This window comes from Gastrolobium bilobum, unplaced genomic scaffold, assembly GCF_033153095.1.
Source record: "Gastrolobium bilobum isolate Gb01-03AN ecotype WA unplaced genomic scaffold, APGP_CSIRO_Gbil_v1 utg5625, whole genome shotgun sequence".
In the NCBI taxonomy this organism is placed as follows: Eukaryota; Viridiplantae; Streptophyta; class Magnoliopsida; order Fabales; family Fabaceae; genus Gastrolobium; species Gastrolobium bilobum.
The window spans coordinates 184,589-209,160 of record NW_026897201.1 but is presented as its reverse complement, the minus strand read 5'-3'; the positions used below and the strand labels follow the sequence as shown (position 1 = coordinate 209,160).

General features: G+C 36.5%; 1 protein-coding gene across 1 annotated transcript; it reads right to left on the bottom strand.

Moving 5' to 3' along the window:
- Window positions 1-13,390: 13,390 nt before the first annotated feature.
- On the bottom strand, window positions 13,391-24,309 carry LOC133304853 (bidirectional sugar transporter N3-like). The gene is made up of 7 exons (XM_061504914.1): window positions 24,301-24,309; window positions 15,353-15,398; window positions 15,021-15,057; window positions 14,697-14,910; window positions 14,425-14,586; window positions 14,142-14,261; window positions 13,391-13,672 (listed from the first exon to the last, which is right to left on the bottom strand). The coding sequence occupies exons 1-7, from the start codon at window positions 24,307-24,309 to the stop codon at window positions 13,391-13,393; spliced, it is 870 nt and encodes a 289-aa protein (XP_061360898.1).
- Between the last annotated feature and the right edge of the window lie 263 nt (window positions 24,310-24,572).

Genomic DNA, 24,572 nt, shown 5'->3' with positions numbered 1-24,572 from the left:
CAATGAAGGGCAATTTATTGGGGAAGGATAGAAACAAGATGAGAGAATTTGAGAGAGAAGAATTGTGATCAACTTTCCATGCTTTCATTGATCTTTTTCCAAGATATTTATAACAAACAAAATAACAAAACAAAATAACAGCCTCTGGCTTAAGGATTGCCAGCTAACATCTAATCGACGAATAAATAACAAACTGAAGATAATAACAAATCCTAGCACAACTAACTAACAAACGGATAATTGCATGGAATTATTAAAATAGATTAAAGACTCCTAGATAATAAGGCAGTTAAACATAATCCTTGAGATGGGCTGGTGGCTTTGGCATGCGTTTGGGCCTTGCATGAACTGGGTCCGCTACATATACCTTCCCTATAGGCGATTATTTTTCTTCCTTTTGAGTTTCTTTCTCAGAAAAGGTTTTTGGATCACCTACAAGTCTGGCTACAATTACCATGAGAGGCCAAGTTGAACCAAATAAAGTTCGAACATACAAAAGCCAAAATTGTCAAGGTCAATGTTATGCACTGCATGATGAAAGAATACATTTTATATATGGAGAGTGAACCCACTTGCCCCCGATCATAATCTTTTTTGAAGGATTAACCAAGAGAAATTTGAGCTACATTCTTGAATGGTGAAATTCAGAATCGCACTAGATAGCTCGCTAGATATAGGGGGAGCTTTTTGGATGCATAATCGTTTGGAGGCTTATATCTTAACTGGTTTGGAAAAAAGCTAGGAGAAAATGAACTGAAAATTAGCTGGCTCAGCATCACAATGGAGAATATGCTAACATATTGAAACAAGTAACTCCTTTGCTTGTTAGCTGCTGCAAATCACACTACTCGAACCAATACTGTGTTCAAACAACGATGTTATTGTTAGGGGTGTGCATTGAGCGGTTCGGTTCAGTAATTGTCAAAAATCGAACCAAATCAGTTTTAAACGGTTTGTATTTTAAACCGAACCACTTTTTTTTTTTAAAATCGGTTTTTAATTTGTCCAAACCAGTTTAAAACTGGTTTCAAAACGGGTTTGTGGTTCATAATCGGTTTTGATTTAAAACCGGTTTTAAACTGATTTTAATTCAAAATCGATTTTAAATTAAAACTGGTTATGAACCACAAACCGGTTATCAAAATTAAAACCGGTTTTATAACAATTTTTATTTTTGAATGAATAGGATGCAGATCAATGAATTTATAATGTAATTAAATGAATTTAAGAAATTGAAACCAGTTTATAACAACTTTAATTCATAATGTAATTAAAACCAATTTTAGTGAATAGGATGCAGAGTCTTCTTCCTTAGGTTGTTCTGGTTCTTCTTTCTTCTTGTGGGAAGTCAAGAAATTCGCACACATCAAAGTTGTCGCAGAAGTCAATTGGCAGCTACTCATTGAAGGCATGGAGGCTGAATTTCATGGCCATGTCTTCCCTAGCACTGGTCTTGAACGCTGCCTCCACAAACTCCGTAAAATGATTAAAAAAAAGAAATTGATATAATTTGGTTATCCGTATATTCAATCCATTTGATAAATGGATAACCAAACCATATTTAAAATTAAAAAGTGTATATATTTTTTAACCGGTTTTAAAAAAAATCGGTTTTTAGGGTCTGTTTGATTGTGTTCTGATTTTTTTTGTTCTTAAAACTGTTTTGTAAAATAGTTATGAAAAACAGTTGTTTTCTATATTTATTTATTTTTGAAAGTTAAAAATCAAAACAGAAAACAAAAACAACTCAGATATGTTCTCTAAATTTGATTCTAAAAACAAAAAAACAGTTATAGTTTTCAAAATATTTTTTACAAAACAGACTTTACCAAACGAGTTTTTTAATTTTTTTGTTCTGAAAACTAAAAAACTATTTTTAAAAACAACAATCAAAGAGAGCCTTAATTTGGTTTAGTTTTGTTTTTAATTTGGTTTGGATCAATTGGATATTTTGCACCTCCCTAATTATTGTTATGCTTGGTCTTTTACACCTCTTTTTGACACTTATATGTCATGAGAAAAAGGAATGGTAAAGTGTAGGAATAACGTTGGGCTGCTATGGCTTATGTGTGTCAATTCCGCAGCGTGAAATTTGGAGTTTGTTGCATTTAGTGTACGTGGAACTTGTGTTGTGTTCAAATCTACACTATCCTGTTTGATCCAATGGTACATGTTAATGTTGAGAATTGTTGGACTTCCTCTTTCAATGCTAAGCCCAAGCCCATTTGAGGGGTTTCCTAAAAACCTTAACCCTAATTTCCACCTCTTCTATATATACTCATTAGTTGAGGGTGGAGGCTAGGTCAGATTTGAGAGAACAAATTTGAGAGAATTATTTGATTGTTTGAGCAAAAGCTTTATGCTTTGCATTTGAGAGATCTCTAGAGAGAGTTTGAGTGAAACATCTCTAGGGTAGTTTGATTATCACCATTGTTGGGGAGGTTGAGTTAACCACCACATTAGTGTATTTGATTATTTGTAACCATTATTTTCATAGTGGATTTTTGATCTGGACTAGGTCCCGTGGGTTTTTACTTCTTAATTCAAGAAGGTTTTCCCACGTTAAATCTGGTTGTGTTCTTCTTCTCTCTCTCTCTCTCTTGTTTTCGTTTTGATTTTCCGCTGCGCTACCTGACCTGGTGAAGTTCAGGCTGAGGTATTGCCGAGATCCGAGATCAGGATCTTGTTGATTGACTTCCGCACAAAGGCCCCTGAGCCGAGCTTGAGGGAACCGAGTTTTCCCAACAGTGGTATCAGAGCCCGAGTTCGACGGGTTCTGAGGGAGACGAGATGGAGACCAGTGGCATAACTCATGATGGAGATATGTTCAAGTTGACCGCAAATAATTTCACATATTGGATACCGATGATGGAAGATCATCTCTACTGCAAAGATTTGCATGAGCTCATTATCCTTGATGAGAGACCAGCAGGCAAGACAGATAAGGAGTGGGAGATCCTGAGTCGGAAGACGGTAGCCACGATCAGGAAATATATTGATAAAAGCCTCTTTGAGCACGTGTCCGAATTCACGAACGCGTATGAGTTGTGGACGAAATTAGAGTCCATGATTCAGAAGAAGACTCCCAGGAACAAAGCACACCTGGTTCGCCGACTTGTTAAGCTTGAATACAAGGACGGCATGAGCATGATTGAACACCTGAACACCTACAAAGGTATTGTGAATCAGCTGTCAAAGGCTGATACGAAAATTGATGAAGAATTGCAGGCATTGCTGCTGTTGAGCTCGCTGCCAGAAAGCTGGGATACACTGGTGGTGACCCTGAATAACTCGACTCCAGATGGAAAATTGAAGATGGATGTCGTGACAGACAACCTCCTGGGTGAAGAATCCAGGAGAAGAGAACGAGGTACTTCGAGTACGTCTGAGGCCAACGTTGCTGAGAACAAAGGAAATCTGACTCCCGCGGTAGAAGCAAAAGCCGAGGTAGAGGTCGTGACAGACGAGACAAGTCCAGAGGTCGGTCAAAGCCGAAATATGAGTTGAAGTGCTTTTACTGTGGAAAGACAAGCCATAAGAAGCCAGACTGCTGGACCCTGCAGAATGATGAGAAGAACGGCTCTGTGAAGCCGGATCAGATTATCCCCAAGAAGAGGGAAGACAAGAGCACCACTGCGGTGGCTGCAAACTCGAATGCCGAGATATTCCTCCTTGGTGAGGATAATTATTTGAATGTTGCTTATGATGACTGCACCTGGATTGTTGACTCCGATGCCTCCTTTCACGTTACTCCACACAAAGGTTTTTTCTCTTCTTATCGAGGTGGTGACTTTGGAGTCGTGAAGATGGAAAATCAAGTGACCAACAAAATTGTTGGTGTCGGTGATGTAACTCTGACCACGGATGTCGGGTGCCGACTTGTGTTGAAGGATGTGAGGCATATTCCTGACATGCGTTTGAACTTAATCTCGGTAGGCAAACTTGATGATGCCGGGTTAGTGAACTACTTCGGTAGTGTGAGATGGAAGCTGGCCAAGGGAAACTTGGTCGTGGCCCGAGGTAAGAAGGAAGGCTCCTTGTACGTGATGCAAGGAAAAATCAATGGCGGAGAAGCCAATTCTGTCCGAGATGAACCTAGCTTGGAGCTATGGCACAAGCGCCTCGGCCACATGAGCGAGAAAGGGCTACAGATCCTGAACAAGAAAGGGATTACTGACTGGGTTGAAAGGCCAAGCGTTGGAGAGTTGCAGGCACTGCCTAGCTGGAAAGCAGCACCAGGTTTCTTTTGTGAGACCGGATCAACCAAGAAGACGAAGGAATATTCTTGACCTCGTCCATACTGATGTTTGCTCCATGTCGGAGAAATCTCTTGGAGGAGCTCAGTACTTTGTTTCATTTATTGATGACCATTCCCGCAAAGTGTGGGTATATTTGTTGAAGACTAAAGACCAGGTACTCCAATCCTTTAAAGAATTCCATGCAATGGTTGAAAGGGAGACTGGCAAGAAATTGAAGGTGGTCCGATCTGACAATGGTGGTGAGTATTGCGGCCCATTTGATGCATATTGCAGAGCGGCCGAGATTCGACTGGAGAAGGCGCCCCCAAGACTCCACATTTAAATGGACTGGCTGAGAGGATGAACAGAACAATTGAAGAGAAGGTACGAAGCATGATATCCAGTGCCGGGTTACCAAAATCATTCTGGGGAGAAGCCGTCAAAACTGCTGTTGACTTGATCAACCTCTCACCATCACGGCCACTTGAAGGAGAAATTCCAGAAGAAGTCTGGACAGGTCGGAAAGCGGCCTACAATCAACTGAAAGTGTTTGGATGCCGAGCTTTCGTGCATATCCCTAAAGATGAAAGGGCCAAACTTGATGCAAAGACCAAAGAATGCATTTATCTTGGTTCGCCGAGATGTGAGTTCGGGTTCCGACTTTGGGATCCAATCAATAAGAAGATAGTGAGAAGCCGAGACGTGATCTTTCATGAGCATGAGAACATTCATGACATCTCGAAGCCCAAAGTCCGGGTTACTGTCAGACGTGAAGAACCGATCCCTCCTGTCCGAGCTGAAGCAGGGGGAGAAAATCAAGAAAATGATGATCAGCAACAAGCTGAAGATGACCAAGACATTGAGGTCCGAGTTGATGATGAGATCCGGGATGAGAATGATGAACCGGGTTCTCAAGCTGAAGAACAGCCGAGATATCCAACTCGAGAAAGAAGACCCTCTACGAGATACCCATCTGATGAATACACCGTTGTTGCTGAAGACAGTGAGCCTCAGAGTTATGATGAGGCTATGATGAGCTCAGAGAAAGAAGAATGGGAAAATGCAATGCAAGACGAGATGAAGTCTCTGCACGAGAATCAAACTTATGAGCTGATTGAGTTGCCAAAAGGAAGACGAGCTCTGAAAAACAAATGGGTCTACAAGATTAAGAATGAAGAGAACGGGCAAAAGCCGAGATACAAAGCCCAGATTGTAGTGAAAGGCTGCAATCAGAAGAAAGGAGTAGACTTTGAGGAGATTTTTTCTCCTGTGGTGAAAATGATCTCGATCCGAACCGTATTAGCCATGGCGGCTTCAATGGACCTCGAGGTAGAACAAACGGACGTGAAGACGGCATTTGTTCACGGTGATTTAGAAGAAGAGATATATATGGAGCAACCAGAAGGGTTCCAAGCTCCAGACCAAGAAGACTTGGTATGTCGATTGAAGAAGAGCCTCTATGGCTTGAAGCAAGCACCTCGGCAGTGGTACAAAAAGTTTGAATCATTCATGACTGATCATAAGTTTGAAAAGACAGATGCCGACCACTGCGTATTTGTGAAGAGGTATGAGGCCGGAGATTTTCTGATTTTGTTGTTATATGTTGACGACATGCTTATTGTAGGGAAAGATAAATCGAGGATAGCCGCCCTGAAAAAGGCGTTGAGCTCGTCCTTCGCAATGAAGGACCTCGGTCCTGCAAAGCAGATTCTCGGAATAAAGATTATCCGAGATAGACAGAAGAAGCTACTGTGGCTGAGTCAAGAGAAATATATTGAGAAGATTTTGAAGAGATTTAGCATGGACAAAGCCAAAACAGTGAGCACCCCCTAGCCGGACACATAAAGCTAAACCAGAAGCAATGTCCGAGATCTGATGAAGACAAAGATGAAATGATGAAGGTCCCTTATCAATCCGCCGTCTGAAGCTTGATGTATGCAATGGTTTGCACTAGACCCGACTTGGCGTATGCTGTTGGAATGGTAAGCCGGTATTTGTCAAACCCCGACAAAGAGCACCGGGAAGCAGTGAAGTGGATCTTCAAGTACCTCCGAGGTACGTCCGACTTATGTCTTCGATTTGGAGAAGGCAAAGCCGAGTTGCAAGGCTACTCGGATTCTGATTTAGGGGGAGATTTCGACTCGAGGAAGTCGACGACGGGATACATGATGAGATCTGTCGGAGGAGCTGTCTCTTGGCAATCAAGAATTCAGAAATGTGTTGCACTATCGACAACAGAGGCTGAGTACATTGCCGCTACTGAGGCAAGCAAAGAGACGCTGTGGATGAAGAAGTTCCTCATGGAACTTGGCCATGATCAAGACAAGTACGAGCTGGGTTGTGACAATCAAAGCACAATCCATCTTGCGAAAAATTCGACCTATCACTCCCGCACTAAGCATATTGATGTGAGGTATCACTGGATCCGGGATGTGGTGGAAGGTGGAGAGCTCGAACTCGTCAAGGTGCACACTAACCAAAATTGGTCCGACATGATGACAAAGCCGGTTCCAGCAAGAAAATTTGAAGACTGCTGTGAAGGAGCCGGGTTGATGCTGAAGCCGACGCATTGAAGTCGGAGGGAGATTTGTTGGGCTTCCTCCTTCAATGCTAAGCCCAAGCCCATTTGAGTGGTTTCCTAAAAACCTTAACCCTAATTTCCACCTCCTCTATATATACTCATTAGTTGAGGGTGGAGGCTAGGTCAGATTTGAGAGAACAAATTTGAGAGAATTATTTGATTGTTTGAGCAAAAGCTTTATGCTTTGCATTTGAGAGATCTCTAGAGAGAGTTTGATTGAAACATCTCTAGGGTAGTTTGATTATCACCATTGTTGGGGAGGTTGAGTTAACCACCACATTGGTGTATTTGGTTATTTGTAACCATTATTTTCATAGTGGATTTTTGATCTGGACTAGGTCCCGTGGGTTTTTACTTCTTAATTCAAGAAGGTTTTCCCACGTTAAATCTGGTTGTGTTCTTCTTCTCTCTCTCCTGTTTTCGTTTTGATTTTCCGCTGCGCTACCTGACCTGGTGAAGTTCAGGCTGAGGTATTGCCGAGATCCGAGATCAGGATCTTGTTGATTGACTTCCGCACAAAGGCCCCTGAGCCGAGCTTGAGGTAACCGAGTTTTCCCAACAAGAATATCTGGAATTAAGAAATGAATAAAGTTTCCTTAGATTTTTTATAAAGTGATGGGACGAGGGAGGGATGCCCCCTCCACTAATATTGTCATACGACCAAAATTTAATATCATAGATGATGAGTTTGGATCTTGAGCTATTAACAAAAGTTATATATATTTATTTTATCTTTTTAATGAGATCAAAATTGCATACATCGAACAAGTACAACTCAAGTTATGAGTGAAACACGAAAACAATACGTGAACCCGCCAAAAAAAGCGAATAGGCATGCAAATTGCAAGTCTAATCTTCGGCTACATAAGCGCCTAGGTGTGAAATATGCATGCCAATATGCACGTTTAAGCACCCACAACACATAAAAAGTGCATATATTTGCGCACCTAGACATGTAGAATGCATGCCGGAATAAAGCCCATTCACTTAGGTTGTGTTTGGTAGGAGATTTCTTGAAATATAGCTAGGTATCTGATATTGGAATTTTGTGTTATCTATGTTTGGTAGAGGATATCAAAATTTTTTCCTAGCTAACCTATTTCCCCAGCCATTGAAGATTGTGTGTAAAATTGGTCAAAATGGATGGTGCTCAAATCCCACTTTCAAAGTGGTATTTCACGATGTCTAGATAAATGAATTTTTTTTTACATAATAGCTTCCAAAAATAACCTCTTGTAACTTGCTGAATGTAAGTTAACTGGTTGGACCTGCTAAGAAATATTGGACGTGACAAGAACATCAGTGTAACTCTGGAGGTGGAAGGAGTTGATTTGATGAGCAATGAGAGAGTTTTGAAGGAGAATGGGGAGAAGAATTTAATAAAGTCAGATGTTAATATTTTAATAAAGGGTTATTTTCGTCATTTCAATCCTTTTTCCCATCAATATTCTATCATCAACCAAACATAGACTTTATAAATCTTACTTAATTTGCCCGGTAAATTTTTTTCTAACCAAACAACTTTTTTTACATTTTCCTACCAAACTCACTTTCCAATCATTTTCCTATCAATTACATTTCCCTAGTATTCAAGAAATTTCTCTTCAACCAAACGCCCCCTTATGGCCAAGGTATATTTTTTTCCTTATAAATAGGAGGCTACCATGTAGGGTTAAAGTATCTAAATTGTGAATATTTTTATTCAATCATATATTTTTTTTATTTTAACTAGTGGCAGAGCTAGGATTGGGGAGGCGAAAACTATTTTTGGGCTACGGAGCATCATATTAGCAAATTTTTTTCTCTGTTCTATGTTTCCCTTCCCACATGCATCTTTTTGTGTTTTCCTCTGTTCTGAAACAGACCCATATCAGGAAAACCTTTCATTATTGAAAGCCAACGCTTTTTTTATGTATTGAGCAATTTTTTACATCCAAAGAAATCCCAACAATCATTTTCACAGATGCCCAATCAGAAAAGAAGCCTCTGCTCTCATATTTTAACCTAAAAAAGATGCCTCCTTCGCCATTGCAATCTCAACTTTGTGCCTTTGTCCGTTGCCAGAGAATGATGAGATCCACTTTTGATTCACCATCAATAAAAAAATTTCTTCAAATTTTTTTTTTGTGGGGAGGGGTGGACCACCTACCCTAGCCCTCGCCCCTGATTTTAACAATGAATTTAAAAATATATAATTTAGCCTAAAAAACCTGGCTAGTTGATTCAATTATATATGAGCACTAGAGGATGATCGAGGTTGCCCACGCTTCATGTCTAATTGATTCATTTGAGGTAAACCAACAAATTATTAGGAATATAAATCTGTGATCGTTAATCTGACACAAAATAATAGGGTTGAATAAAACACGTAAAAGATGAATTTCGCAACCATATCTTAGTACTAATGGAAGAGTTGAAAACAAGGACAATTGAAAAGACAAAAAGGTAGAAGGATTAATAAGACACGATTAAAGCATGAGCTAAGGCAGGCCCGCCACAAAGTCTAAGCATGACACATGGTATTGTGCTAGTCACTGAAAATTCAATTCAATCAGAAACAAAAGATATATTATATCTATCTAGGAAAGCATTATGAGACAATCATTGGCACAGGGTCAAGGTTAGCCACTAGAAAAGAGAAAAATATTAAAAAAAGAAAAAAACGAATCATATCTAAGGTCGAAGTGGCAGGTTGGCATCCCCATGCCCATGTAATGAACATCGATATATCATTTCATTGATGTATATGAATAGAAACATATAAAGCATTAGAAGAAGACGGGTTTGAGAGGCTTTAAAGTCGTCCAAACAAGTGGCTTATTGCATCACCCTAGAGCATGGGAACCACCTAACCAAGTATTGTGTTCGGCTACGAGCACGGCAAGGTTATCTCTCAACACAATCATAAGCAACTTTTAGAATGACCTTGGCTCACTCATTTGCGTAAAGCCCTCAATGCTTATCTTGAGACGAATGACTCACCTTTCCTTCATTATCTTTCACTCTATGTGGCCCATTCTTTGGTTCCACAATTTGTTAGTGCTTCTTATTCTTGCATTTTCCTCCACCTACCGTTTCCTTTTAATTGGGTTTGTTCCCACTCAGAAACTTCAATATTGTGAGACAATTGGAACAAACTCTTTCATATTTCTTCGTATCATGGATCAGAACGCGACATCTTATCTGAAGCATCACAAATTAACGGTACAAACATAATTGATCAATCTTTTTTTCCCACGGGGATTTGATAGAGAGAAAGATAGGAGAAAAAAATAATCCAAATTCTCATAATTACACATACCTTTTATTTAACGATGTGAATTATGTCCACCTTGCATAGGAGGCTAACACGAAACAATATGGTAGGCCAATATAAATCGTCTGGTTTCCAGCCATTTGATATTATTGACAAAATATCATATTGTATATGAATAATATGTCGGGTTGGTCAGTGGTGTATGGATGCGCATGTACCTAATTAATCAACCCAAGATAAAACTGCCAAAATACTTATTAATTCATTGTCCGTACAGGTACTATTTCAAAAAACCAACAAATACACGGAATCTAAGGAGAATAATGTGAAAATAGAGAAACATTGGCAGCGGGTTGTTTAATCTAGTAAAAATGGAAATCGTTTTAGGTTCGATTTTCCGTACTGGGAATCTCCTAAGTATCAAAGCAAGTCTTGCCCTTGAAATGCGGTATCTTCTTGGAAAAATATTTCTTGCATTTTTATATGCGTACTAGCCTGGTAATTATACCTCATGTTTTACTTTTATTTTCTTTGTCAAATTTGTCTATTTTAGCCGGTGTTTAAAAATCTGGCCCGGCCATCGACCCGACTGAGGTCAGAAGTTACGGAGTCACGGGTTCAACCAGGAGGTCATAGGGTCACTACGCTGACCCGGTTTTATATATAAAAAAATATAAATATATATATCCTGTATGAAAATATTAAAAATAAATCACCAATAATCAAAGATTCAAAATATACTTAACATAATTCACCACTTACAACCACAAGTCAATATTACACAACCTAATTAAAGTATCAAGATATCAAAGTACAAAACTCATATTCTAATGGGGTCACTACGCTGACCCGGTTCCGCCTCTTTTGAGAAGGTCCCTGACAAAGAAAAATTTAAAAGAAGTAAGAATGAGTTTTTGTTTTCTATCGATAATCGTAAGGATTTCATTTGAGTGGGTAAAATTCTTATCTTTTCTAGAAGATTCACGAAAGCGAGGTGATGATTGAAGACGTCTAGGCCGCTGCTAGAAAAGAGAACAATTAGATTTAGGTTTGCAAGCATTTTTATTTTATTTTTTTAATAAAAAAATGTTGTTTCATGGAATTTAAAAAAAAAAATATGCAGTGACCCCCTTTGACCCCTCTGACCCGGGAGTCACTGAAATTCGCCCGAATTTTGAGGGTTGGAGGGATCAATATGCATGTAAGGTCCAACTTGTGACCCCAACCCTCAGAGGGGAGGAGTCAGGGTTGACCCGGGTTAACCCGGGAGACGGGATGAGATTTTAAAACACTGATTTTAACATGGTTTTTTGCGTCTTGTATATATCAAAAAAATAAAATCCAGATGTCATTCATGCATTTTTATATTTAAATAGAACACTTTTTTTCATCATATTAGCATGGCATCTTGCATCCCGTAAATCTGTAAATTAAAATGTTGCATGCTGATTTTGCCTTTCATAAAAAATAATAAAAAATTATTTTTCATTTCATAATAGCTTTACATGTATACAAAATTTCATGCAAAGAATTTACAAAAAAAAAAAAAAAAAAAATTTCATGCAAAGACAATCATAACTTCTCCTGTGTGTATGATTGCATTATTATATTCGGTAAAAGACAATCATCTGTTTTGACTTTGTCCTAAAAGGCTATACAAATATCTCGAGGTTGAAATTTTTAGCAATTAAACATCGAAAGTAAATAATAATTATGAGTCAATCATTGTTTTGGCGTTCTAAGTAATTTCAAATATTTGCCATAGGTTTATTTTAACACTTTACTTTTGATGAATAGAATCTCGCATTCGAACCCAATCAATATTTTACAATCGTATTGTCGGGCTGTTTTGCCAACCCTTGTCATGCTGCCGTCATCAAGATATACATTTTTACTTTTTCGGATGTCCTTTATATCTGCCCCCTTCTCCATGAGATCATAAAAGAGAAGAGAAGACCCCACTCTCTATATCGCTTAATTTATTATTTAATTGTGATATTCTAACAATAACAATATAAAATTTAACATTAGGATAATGATGATTGTAGCATATTAAAAATAAGTGTGATCATTAGTCATAGACTACAAAATCAGCAAAATATTAATTCCCATCACATTAACATAGATTGCGCATACATGGAAAGAGCGATTGACGAGTTTGACTGAGGGACACACTGAAAGAAGAGGACATAAAAGAAGAGGACATAATCGGTGGTAGAGCCAGGCTCGGAACACTTATCAAAATGTCATTATTTATTAAGTTTTTTATTTAAAAGTCACGTGATCAGTGTTATTTCTCAATCTACCACGGGGGCAAGTTTGTTACCCAGTATAGCGAACTCGGTTCGCTGACGTGTCACGTTTGTAGTGGACACCAATTTGATTTTAACCAAGTTCGTCTACATGGTAGGCGACCTTCATTTTTTTTATTATTTTTTTTAAAATTTGATATTTGTTATCCATAAAAAATGTGACACGCAGCAAACCGAGTTCGCTACACAGGATAGTGAACTTGCCCCCGTGACATATTGAGAAATAACACTATTCGCGTGGCATTTAGGTAAAAAAGTTGATGAACAGTGACATTTTGGTCAATGTTCCGCCAGGCTCCAACCGAAGTCTGAGCCAAAAAATTATATATATATATATATTTTTTAATTTTAGTTAATTCATATCATAATAAATTTAAATTATATTAAATACAAAATACTTGAGCAGGAAGTATAAAAAAAATTATAATTTTATTAAATAGTTTTTAATTTTATTAAATATATTTTAATTTTTTTTATATAAATAGAAATGAAATATATAACTTAATACAACTTAACCAAATCTCTCACTAAATATATTTTAATTTTTTGGTAGTGCCAAATTATAAATTTTTGTCCGGACTAAATTACAATTTTTGACTGGGCCAAATTATAATTAATTATATAATTATACATCATAAATATAATTTGTTAAAATTTAGTTCGAGCCGAAGCCACACCCAGATAGCTATGTGGCTACGCCGCGCTGGACATACTATGTTACAAGTATTACTACAATCTGAGAGTGATGGACGTGGCCAAAGAAACGCTAAGCATCATAACATATTTGACTGCTTCACAATTACAATTACAATTACCCTTTCAGGAAAATACATTAATCAAACCGAAAAACCTTAACACCAGACTAAGTACTATTCTTGCCTTTCTCATTACATGAGTGAAACGAGAATAGGGCAATTGCACTTTTAAGTTAATCTTATAATTTTTAGGACTTCAATTATTATTTTTTCTTTTTCTTTTTTGGATTTTTTAATTCGCTAATTAATCACACTTTGGCAGTGGCATCCATGTTATTATGGTTACCCTTTCCTGTTTCTTCTTTTCCATTTGGATCCTCAATTGAAGTGATAACATTCACAGCACCACCTTTAGCTATATGATTCGGATCGGAGGGCACCATTGTGCTCAGTTTCACAACGTCAACGACATGTACGTTTAGTTCCTGCTGCTTCAGTGGCTCATCTAGTGCCTCTTTCTTGGCGTTTCTATATATCAAATACATCACCATCTGAATTATTGCGAACAGAAATCCAAGCGTATTTGGGAGCTGCATCATCCAAATGCAAATATCAAATCATATTTTCTTTTTTAATCATATTTTTTTTTAGTAGTTCAAATGATTTATTACTATTCAAATTTTTTCAGTACAAAAAACAAAGGAAGGAATCAAATTAAATTATTTTACGCACACATATATAATATAAGCTTATTCTTATTCAATATAAAATGTATTTAGAATATGGGTCCCATGTTGCACTTTGATTCTTTTTCATGGAACTGAACCATAATGGAACGCGCACACATTTAGTTTTGTTATAATTGGCGTTATCACTTACAAAGCATAATGAAAGTTGAGGGATCTTTCTTCAAATAAAATAAGTTAAGAAGGGATCTACACATTAAAGAAATGAGAAAAGTGAAAAAGGAACGCCTTTAAAAGGAATAAGACAAGAGTTCAAAGGTCAATAATATGAATATGCTACTAACCGTATGTAGTAAGATAGAGTTGAACTTACAGCAATGTAGTAGTCCTTGAGGAGAAGACCATAGAAGAACCACATGACAGCATTTAAGGTCAAAAAGAAGGACAAACTAAACGGCATGAATTCCACGCTCTTGGTCTTTATTACGCGTTTCTGCATGTGTCAATCATGAAAATTTACATTGTCGTTTGGCACGTGTGGAAAAAAAATATAAATAAAATAAAAAAAGGTTGATGATGATGAAATTCTCTCTACAACAAATTAAAGTACATAAAGAAATAGTAAATTATCTTCTACACTATTATTAAATTCTCACCATAATGCAAAGAGGAGCAGCAAATACGCTTATGTTGAAAACCAGGCATATCCATCCTATAATAGAAAGACGTTTGGATCCCGTTGTAAGGTAGAGGGTTGAAAGAAGCATCGCTCCGAACCCACACACATTCAACAAGAGAAGAAGCTTGATGGTAGAAAGCTACGACATAAAAGAAAAAGGACCAATAATTAAATTTTTATGCTAGAAAAAACAAAAAAAGGAATAGAAAAGAAAAAGCCTTGAATGAGAGTTATTAATTAGATGAATACCCTGGTGTTCTTTGGGGCGTAAATTAGGAATATAGCAAGGTAAATTGACTCTATCACGCATCCAAAGGAATTAATGGTGATGAGAAGGAGGGTAGCGTCGTTTTTGACGAGTGCGTAATAAATCCAAAGCATACAACTGAACAATGCAACAACATAAGGAAGTGACTGAAACCCTTCGGTAGATTTCTTCTTGTAGATTTTGTAAAATGTTGGTCTGCACTCAAATATTAATATATAGTTAATACGTACACTACTTCAGCGGATAATTATATTCTGCTCGTTCATTAATCACGAGGAGAATGGTATAGCAAAAAAATCACTTACAACGGAGCAAGGAACACCATAAAGGAGATGGCGTTTCCTATTAAAACCACAGCAAAAATAGAGAAGATACTCATCAGCACTAGAAAACAAATGGTAATTAGAAAAATGCCATGCAAGCTGCATGCCACATATGATTTCAGATATCATGTTCTCTAAAACTACCAACAATAATAGTAAAATAGTAATAAATAATGTAGAAACTATAATATACTCTTCTAAGTAGTTAAAAATCGACGTTAATTTTAGGTTTTTGCAATAATGATGATGAAGAAAAATAGTACGTGATAGAGATAGAACTATGGTATTAAAAACAAAAGCCGGCTAGTATCTACCTAGAAGACCGAAAACAAAAGCCAAAGACTCATGATGAATGGCCATCTTTCTGCTTGAATCTGGATAAACTTACGGAGCAGTGTTCTCTCTCTCTTAAATTTTGTCACACACTGTGTCTGAGGAAATGGTAGATGCTCTCTTAAGTGAAAACCCTAAGTTCAGGTTATCTTATCTATATTTCAATTATGCGAAGAGTGGAGGGTATTTATAGTGAGCAAAAAGAAAGTAATCTCAGTCAAGTTGCTAAGAGGAATGCGAAGCGCATCATTGTAGCTTTAATGTACTTTCCAGTTGTTCCACCCAAATTACTATTTACTTTCACACAATCCCAAAGACTCGTCTTACCCTATTGCATTCTTTAACCTTATATGGTTGGAATCTCTTCTAGAAAGAAGACCTCTCCCAGGGTAAATCGTGTTAGCTAGTGCCATTAGTGTCCATACACAAAATTCCTTGGGGCCCACATTGGTTCTTTATGACGTGTCACCCACGTTGTGGGTTTAAGCCTTACAACTCATAGTTTCAGTTCCAAGGGGGATTGAGAGCTGCTACAAATTAAAAACTTGTTACACTACAACAAAAAAGTTTAGTTGTGAGGAAAAATTTAGTCATAATTTTTATCACAAATGTCAATTTTTGACACAAATAATCAAATTTCGTCACAAATAAACTTGCGACGCAGAAATTTGTGACAAAATTTACTTGCGACATAGGAATTTGTGACGAAATTTCACAAAATTTCGTTACTAATAAGATTTTTTCTTGTAGTGTTAATTACTAATCCAAAAATAAAATAAAATTGTTAATTACTTTAGCTTCTTGCTGCTCCTAAGGGCCAGGTGGGGTTAGTGTGGCTCCTCTACCTCACCAAAGACATACCTTCACGATACATATGTTTAGCTTAACTATATGACCATCTTTGGTATTATATATTTAGATAATAATTATTCAGATCCACCTTGTGAGCTCTTATTAATATTTACTGGCAAATGCATTTTCATTACTCTATCAATATAAATATAAATATTGTGTTTATGTGTTTATTTAATTTTTCTTTTTACATAATTGGGCAGCCAGCCACGAAAGACATTAATAAGAGGAATGATGTAACATCCACCATCGAATTACTTTACGGTTTAGCTAGCTCGTCCGAATATCCTTTGCTTCTCAATGACCACATTTTATCGCAAATGGATTAAGGGGAAAATGTGTGTTATTTTAAATGACATGTTTTATATTCTTTCATTCTCACAGAGATGTGAGACCCATATCCTTAAAACTTTTTCTCCCCACTCTCTTTTCCATGATTTATCTCTTTCTCACTCATAAAAACACAACTTTGTGTCCTTTGAAATGATACACACTTTTTCCATGGATTAATTAATTATTAATATAGTAGTATAGAACAATTACAATTGAGTGAGTCAACTTGGTTTATAATTGTTGAGACCAAATAATCACACACACGTCGCAAAACAGAAAAGAGAGAATGGAAGAAAGAAAGGAGACACAAATTTACCGTCGTTTACCCAAAGTGCGCTACATATATTATTATTTCACTATATACTCTTCACCACATTTTTTTTACAAAATACCTTATTTACAAAGGGAATATAAATAGACACAAAATTCCTAAGCAACAATAATTATTAATTGGCTCAAGCCTAAACTACAAAAAGAGAAAAATAAAATAAGCATGAGGCGCACAACAATTATCTTCTGAATACTAAGTATGGACCATACATAATAATAATTAAAAGACTATTATAGAAATCTAAGAACTCAATGAAAAGATTAATAATCCAAATTAAATTTTTTTATTGGGTCGATATATAAGAAATAGAGGAGGGATATTCTCACTACTAAAATTTTCCACTGTCAACTTACTACCTAAACTTACTACCTATCTAATCACCATTAGATTAATATTTTCTCTCTCTTCAAAAACTTTTTAATATGCTCTCTCTTTGATCCAATGGTGATGTGATGGGTAGTAAGTTAGTAATAAGAATTTTTGGTAGTTAAAATATCCTCATTCTAAAAAATATATATAAATATATATATCCATATCTATAATTGGCCTGGTCCTAAGGTCCAGGGCACTAAGTTCCCTATACGTGATCATTTTTTCTTCCTTTTGGGTTTCTTTCTCACAAAGGGTTTTTGGATCACCAACAAGTCTGGCTACAACTATCATGGGAGGACAAGTTGAGCTGAATAAAGTTCAAACTTACAAAAGCCAAAGTTGTCCAGATGCACTGTAATGCACTGCAACATGAAATAATACATTATATATATGGAGATTGAACCCACTTGCCCCCGTCCATAATCTTTTCTGCAGGATTAATTCAAGAGAAGTTTGAGCAACAACATTCTTGAATCGGTGAGACTCAGAGGTGCACTAGATAGCTAGCTAGCTATAGGGGGAGCTTTTTCGACGCGCCATTGCATTTGGAGGTTCGGATCATAACTGGTTTAGCATAAAGGTAGTAGCAAATGAATGGTAAATTGGTAGGCTCAGCATTACGATGGAGAAAATGCTAACTTAAACAAGAAACACATTTGTTTGTGGACCTGAGCTAGCAGCTATAAATCACACTGCTCGTACTTCTACTAAAACAATAATGTTATTCTTTTTTTTTTTGGATAATACAATAATGTTATTTCTCATCCTTGATTTTGTACCCCTATTTTTTACGCTTATACTTTACGGGAAAAAAAGAATAGGAGAGTGTAGGAATAACTTTGAGATGCTTTGGCTTTTATAGATATATGGGTCATTTTGCATTTAGTGTTATCAATGTTATGTATGTGGTACTAGTGTGAATTCTCACTACGTATTGATATTTCCATTATGAAAAGAGTGCGTAACATTGTTATTACCAACGGGTACCAATCACTTACAAAATCACGACTTTTATATTCTCAGAGACGAACAAGTTAAGAATATCCAAGGTATAATAAGAAGTTAGGTTAATTAACTTGTTACTATTAAGGCTTTGTTTGCGAGTTGATTTTAGGAGGGAAAGGAAAGGGAAGGGAGGGTTTTAGTAAGCCCTTCTTTTGTTTGTGAGTTTTAAAAGATGAGGAAAAGAAATTGGAGATTTTTACTAAATCCTCCAAAACCCTCATATTTCTTTTTTTTTGGTAAGCTGCCAAAACCCTAATTCTTCTTAAAATTAAAGTTCTCCCAATTTGGAGAGTTTAAGAGGGAAAATATTAAAAATTATTTATCTACCCTTAGCATTAAAATGTAAAAACTACATAAATGTGAATCATTTTTAAATTTGACATTATTAGAAAAGTCTCAAACACCGACAAAATTTATCGACGAAAAATATTTCGTCCAAAACGGTGATAAATTTATTGATGAAAATCATATACGTCAAAAAATTTCCGTCAAAACTAAAGACGAAACCAAATTTTTCCATAATCACTGACATCAATTTTGTACAGAAAAAAAAATTCAATCAAAAGTATTCTATAATTCCTTCGAAACTTTCAACGAAAATATTTTCGTCCAAAATTTTGACGAAACACATTTCCATCGAAAAGTTTTGACGTAAAACAATTACGTCAAAATTTTTTACGGAAAACATTTCAATCAAAATTTTCCGCAAAAATTTTTGACGAAAAATATTTCAATCAAAATGTGTTACTAAAAACATTTCTGTAAAAAATTTTGACAGAAATTTTTTTTGTCAAATTTTGTTACAGAATCTAAATTTCGTCAAAACATTTCCCTCAAAATAATTCACAAAAAACATATTCATCGAAATTTTTGACGAAAAATATTTCCATCAAAATTTTCAACGAAACACATTTCCATCGAAAAAATTTTAACGAAAAAAAATTTCATCAAATTTTTTTACAGAATTCAAATTCCGTTCAAAATTCATTTTCGTTAAACTTTTTGACAAAAAAAATTTCTGTCGAAATTTTTAACGAAACATATTTTCATCGAAAAATGTAACACCCCGTGTATACCCGGTTTGTTAACATGTCATCGTATTAAGCCACACTTAATTAAAAATGCGGAATAACTTTTTCTTTTCAATTATGACGTCATTATCAATTACCAAGTTGATTACTTAAATCACTTTCAAAATATTGCCTGTATGTAATTGCAAATAGATAGCTATCTACAATAAATAACCTCATAATATAAATATATGAGTATCTAAGCCACAGATCTACAACACATAGTCCGGACATAATCCTACTACATTAATACAACTCGAATCCAAATAAGACATAGTCAATCAATGTGGCATGGACAACCCCCTTGCTCACCAAATAAGGCAACAAAGCCCAACAGAGTCTCAACAACAACAACATAATAATAAATGTAAAGCAGTCAGCATCCAAACATAATAATCTAAATAGCAAGTGTAAGAACCCACACCGTTAAATTAGGAATTTAATTAATTTAATTGACATAATTATGATATTAGGAAATAATTTCATAATTAAACCTAATAATTATAAGAGAGCTCAAATAATTATAATAAGTGTTAATAATGTTGAAAGTTGCTTTTGTGACGAAAAGCACAGACATCGATTCTGCCTCACTGTATAAATGCGTACCGATGAAGTACCCCGAAAAATTATGAAAAGTGTGTATATATTACTAGAATAATATATAGGACTAGTATAACAAGTTTGAAGTCAAAATAATGAGAATTGGTGTCAGAACTGATACCGGCCACGTAAAAGCGCGTACCGGCAAAGTGCTGCGAAAAATAAATTAAAAAAATGATAAATCCTAGAAAAATGGTGTAACACCCCGTATATATCCGGTAGTGTTATCATTACATCGTATTAAGCTACGCTTAATTAAAATGCAGAATATTCTTTTTCTTTTCAATTATTACGACATTTTCAATTACCAACTTGATTACTTAATTAATTTCATAAAATATCGCTTGAATGTAAATTGCAATAAGACATCTACTGAAATACTTCAATATAACATATAAAGTGAGTATCTAAGTCACGATATTACATCACGTAATCCGGACAATATCCTGATACATTATTACAACTCCAATTCAAACTAAGACATAACTAGTCTATGGGTCATGGACAATCCCCATCCTCACTAAATCAACAGCGTCTCAACAAGATAATCATAAACATAACATGAAGCTAAAAGCATAAAAACAGCAAGCATAACCAGCATCCAACATGTCAGCATATAATGTCATCATTATCTAACTCAGCTCCGGCCTCCTACCGCCTGAGGTCTCAACATTATCTGACCCTGAAATAAGCATTCCCCAAACGTGGGGTGAGATCTCTAAACCAGAAATTTCAGTAAGACAAGGGGTCCTCAAGGATCTTCCACCCAAGCTCACTTACATGTGCAATATAAGTTCTAAAAACATTTATATCAATATCAGTTCCAAAACTATACAGTGCAACAAATATTCATGCCATGTGTGTTTATCACTATTCTACTGGCCAGAGAAATGAAGGAATACGTCTATACCTACATGTAGTACAAGGAACGCCGCTTGCACCTCACCCACAGCCTCACCATCTTGTATGTACCACATACTCAGGCTTACCGTATAGGTGGAACACCACATGCATATCATAAAGGCACTAGCATATAACAACTCAATAGCATTTCGAAAACATCAAAAGCATGTAACACAGCATGCATATAACCATACCCCCATGGGACATGGTGGAACCACAACATGGCTAAACCGAGTACACGAAAGCTTACCTTGCAAGCTCACTATCCAATGCCAAGAGTCCTCACAGCTCAAGTCCAACACACAGCAAATCACAATCTGATTTAGGACCAGCAAGTGTATCAACATACATAGCACAAAAGCATTAACATAAAACTATGTTTCCTTTTACGTTTTACGTCTTAAGGCTTCCACAAAGCCATAAGCCCTTAATCACATGATTCTGACTTAGTGCATTAATTACAGAAGTACAACTTCATCACTCTATGGTCCACAAACCCCTAATAGTCTACTGTCCTCACAGCACAGCTACTGTTCTTCGAAATCCCAGAATATCCGGATATTCCTCGGGACATATCCGGATATGCAATATCCGGATTCTTACTAACCATATCCGGATATACAATATCCGGATATCCAGATTCCCATATCCGGATATCCAATATTCGGATATCCAAATCCCATATCCGGATATCAAATATCCGGATATTTCACGGGCAGATATCCGGATATTTCATGACAGAATGCAGAAACTGCATTTCGTGAAGATATCCTTCCAAGGTTGGGTTTTTACCGATTATAAACACTTAAACATGCATTTCTAGGTGTGTTTGACATTACCCAACGTTAAGTTATCATCTTTTAGCCTTTAGATGCATCAAGGTTCCATTTTTAAGCATAAAACTCAAGTTAAAGTGTGATGATCATACCACAAGCCCAAAACAGAGGATGGAAATGCTCTTGGAGCTCACCAACAGCCCCTCAACTACTGACCACACAGGGTGTGCGAAAATGGAAGACAAACAAGGCTCTTCCTCACCAAAGGTGGCTCCTTGGACCTCAAAAATGAAGCACAAGATTCACTCACTTCACCAACCCAAATTCAGCCCCCAACACTCCCTCAAGCTGACCACTTTACTCAGAAACAGCACCACAAACCCTTTCCCAAAGGTGACTCTCCCTCACACAAGTGTGTAAGAGAAGCTTTCAAGGAAGAGAAAGCCTCAAAGCTCAAGAAATGGTGAAGAAAGGGATGAAACAGTGACACAATCAGACCAGCCACCAAAACCCACGAAGAAGAGGCAGTTTTCTAGGGCATTGTGCCCTTAGTAAGTGTATATATAGCCACTTAACAATTAAACACAAGGTATTAACTTTAATTGCTACGCTTAACATTTTAATCCCAAACTTTGGATTCTTAAATTATTAAATTTTACAAGAATTATCATATTTTTCTTATATTTTTCGGAGCACTTTTCCGGTACGCGCTTTTCATAGCCAGTATCATTTTCTGGCACCAGTTCTCATTATTTGATCTTGAAACTCATTTTACAAGTCCTACATATTATTCTAGTAATTATCATGTACTTACATTAATTTTCCGGGATACTTTTTCGGTACGCATTTATACTGACTAGCAGAACGGTATCTGCACTTTTCTTCCGAAAAGCGACTTTCAGCATTCTTAATCACTTATCATAATTATTAAAGCCTCTTAATAAATATTAGGGTCAATTATGGAATCATTTCCTAATTTAACATAATTAATCAGTTAAATTCCTTATTTAACGATGCGAGTTCTTACAAATGGCTAGGTTCAGAATCCAAAGTTTGGGATTAAAATGATAAGCGTAACTATTAGTGCTAATACAATGTGGTTAGACTTAATGAAACTATAAATAACCTTTGGCACAAAGACATAGGTTAATTCTTTTGTTTCCTACGTCAGTTTTTGGAGGCTCAGCTGCTGCCTCCTTTCTTCTTCACCATCTCATAGCTTTCTTCCTCCTTGAACCCTCCAAGTGATCATCTTTATGCATACTTCCTTCACCAAAATAGCTTAGGTGTGTGAAACCAAGCCTTGTGAGGGTGTGAGGCCACTAATTACTGAGTTTAGGCTTCTGAGTTGAGGTGTTTTGTGGCTGTGTTTGGGAGTTTTCTTTGGGTAAGCCATGTTCATGTCTTTTGTAAGAACCTGCACCGTTAATTAAGGAAGATAATTAATTATTTGTGAGAAATTAGGAAAGAATTCCTTAATTGACCCTAATAATTATTATGAGGATTAAATAATTACGGTAAGTGTTTATTAAAGCTGAAAGTCGATTTTCTGACGAAAAGTGCAGATACTTCAGCTATTCGGTATAAATGCGTACCGATGAAGTATCCCAGAAAATTACAATAAGTGCATGAATATTCCTAGAATATTATATAGGACTTGTAAAACGAGTTTCAAGTTAAAATAATGAGAACTGATGCCAGAACTGATACTGGCTATGGAAAAACGCGTACCGAAAAGGTGCTATAAAAAATATAATAAAAATATGATAAATCTTGTAAAATTGAATAGGTTCAGATCCCAAAGTTTGGGATTAAAATGCTAAGCGTAGCTTTTAGTGCTAATACAGTGCGTTTAAAATTTAAATGGCCTATATAAGGCCTTGGCACATGATCCTAGGTCTATTTTGGTGCCTCCTTCGTAGGAATTTTCTGAGTTTGGGCTCTCCTTGCTGCCTTCCTCTTCCTTCCTTGGGAACTCACCAAAGAAACTACCTTTCTTCCATTTCTCTTCACCTAAACACCTTGGGTGTGTGTGAACAATCATTGTGGGTGGGAAAGTGGCTTCTTTTCTGAGTGTGGCTGCTGCCTGTTGTCTTGTGAGGGTGAGTGTGCTGCCTTCTGGTTTTGGTGAGGAGGGAGCTATCTTCTTGGTTGTTGTAGCTCCAAGAAGCTACCTTTGTGAAGAAAGGACCCATCTTTGTGTGCCACTTTCGTGCACCTTGTGAAGTCACACTTGAGGAACTGTTGGTGATCTCCAAGAGCACCTTCTTGCTCTCTTTTGAGCTTGGGTAAGTGTCACCCACCTTATCATGAGTTTTAATGGTTAAAAGTGGAACCTTGATGCATGTAATGAATTAAAGTTAATAACTTAAGGTTGGGTAAGGTTAAATGTAACACCCCGTATATATCCGGTAATGTTATCATATCATCGTATTAAGCTGTGCTTAATTAAAAATGTGGAATATGTTTTTCTTTTCAATTATGACGTCATTAATCATTACCAACTTGCTTACTTAATCAATTAATAAAACATTGTCTGTATGTAAATTGCAAAAGACAACTAACTAAAATACCTCAATAATTAAACAACATAAATATGTCTCTAGTCACGGAACTACAACATGTAGACCGGACAAACTAACAGTTTATACAACTCAATCCAAAGTACTAACATCAAGTGGCATGACAAACCCCATGCTCACACAAATAAGGCAACAAGCCCAACATAGTCTCAACAACAGCATCATAATAAAATAAAGCTAAAAGCATAACATCAGCAGATAGATCCAGCATCCAAACATGTCAGCATATAAACAACAATAACCATCAACTAAGCTCCGGCCTCCTGCCGCCAGAGGCCTCAGCCCCCAAATTACCTGAACCTGAAATAAGCGCCCCCAAACGTAGGGTGAGATCTCTAAACAAGAAATCTCAGTAAGACAAGGGGTCCTCAAGGATC

Excerpts from the sequence above, each read along its gene's own strand:
- LOC133304853 (XM_061504914.1), bottom strand. Across the intron at positions 14,911-15,020 it reads ATGGTGTTCCTTGCTCCGTT|ACCAACATTTTACAAAATCT; the intron begins GTAAGTGATTTT and ends ATTTGAGTGCAG. Across the intron at positions 14,587-14,696 it reads ACGCCCCAAAGAACACCAGG|CTTTCTACCATCAAGCTTCT; the intron begins GTATTCATCTAA and ends TTTATGTCGTAG.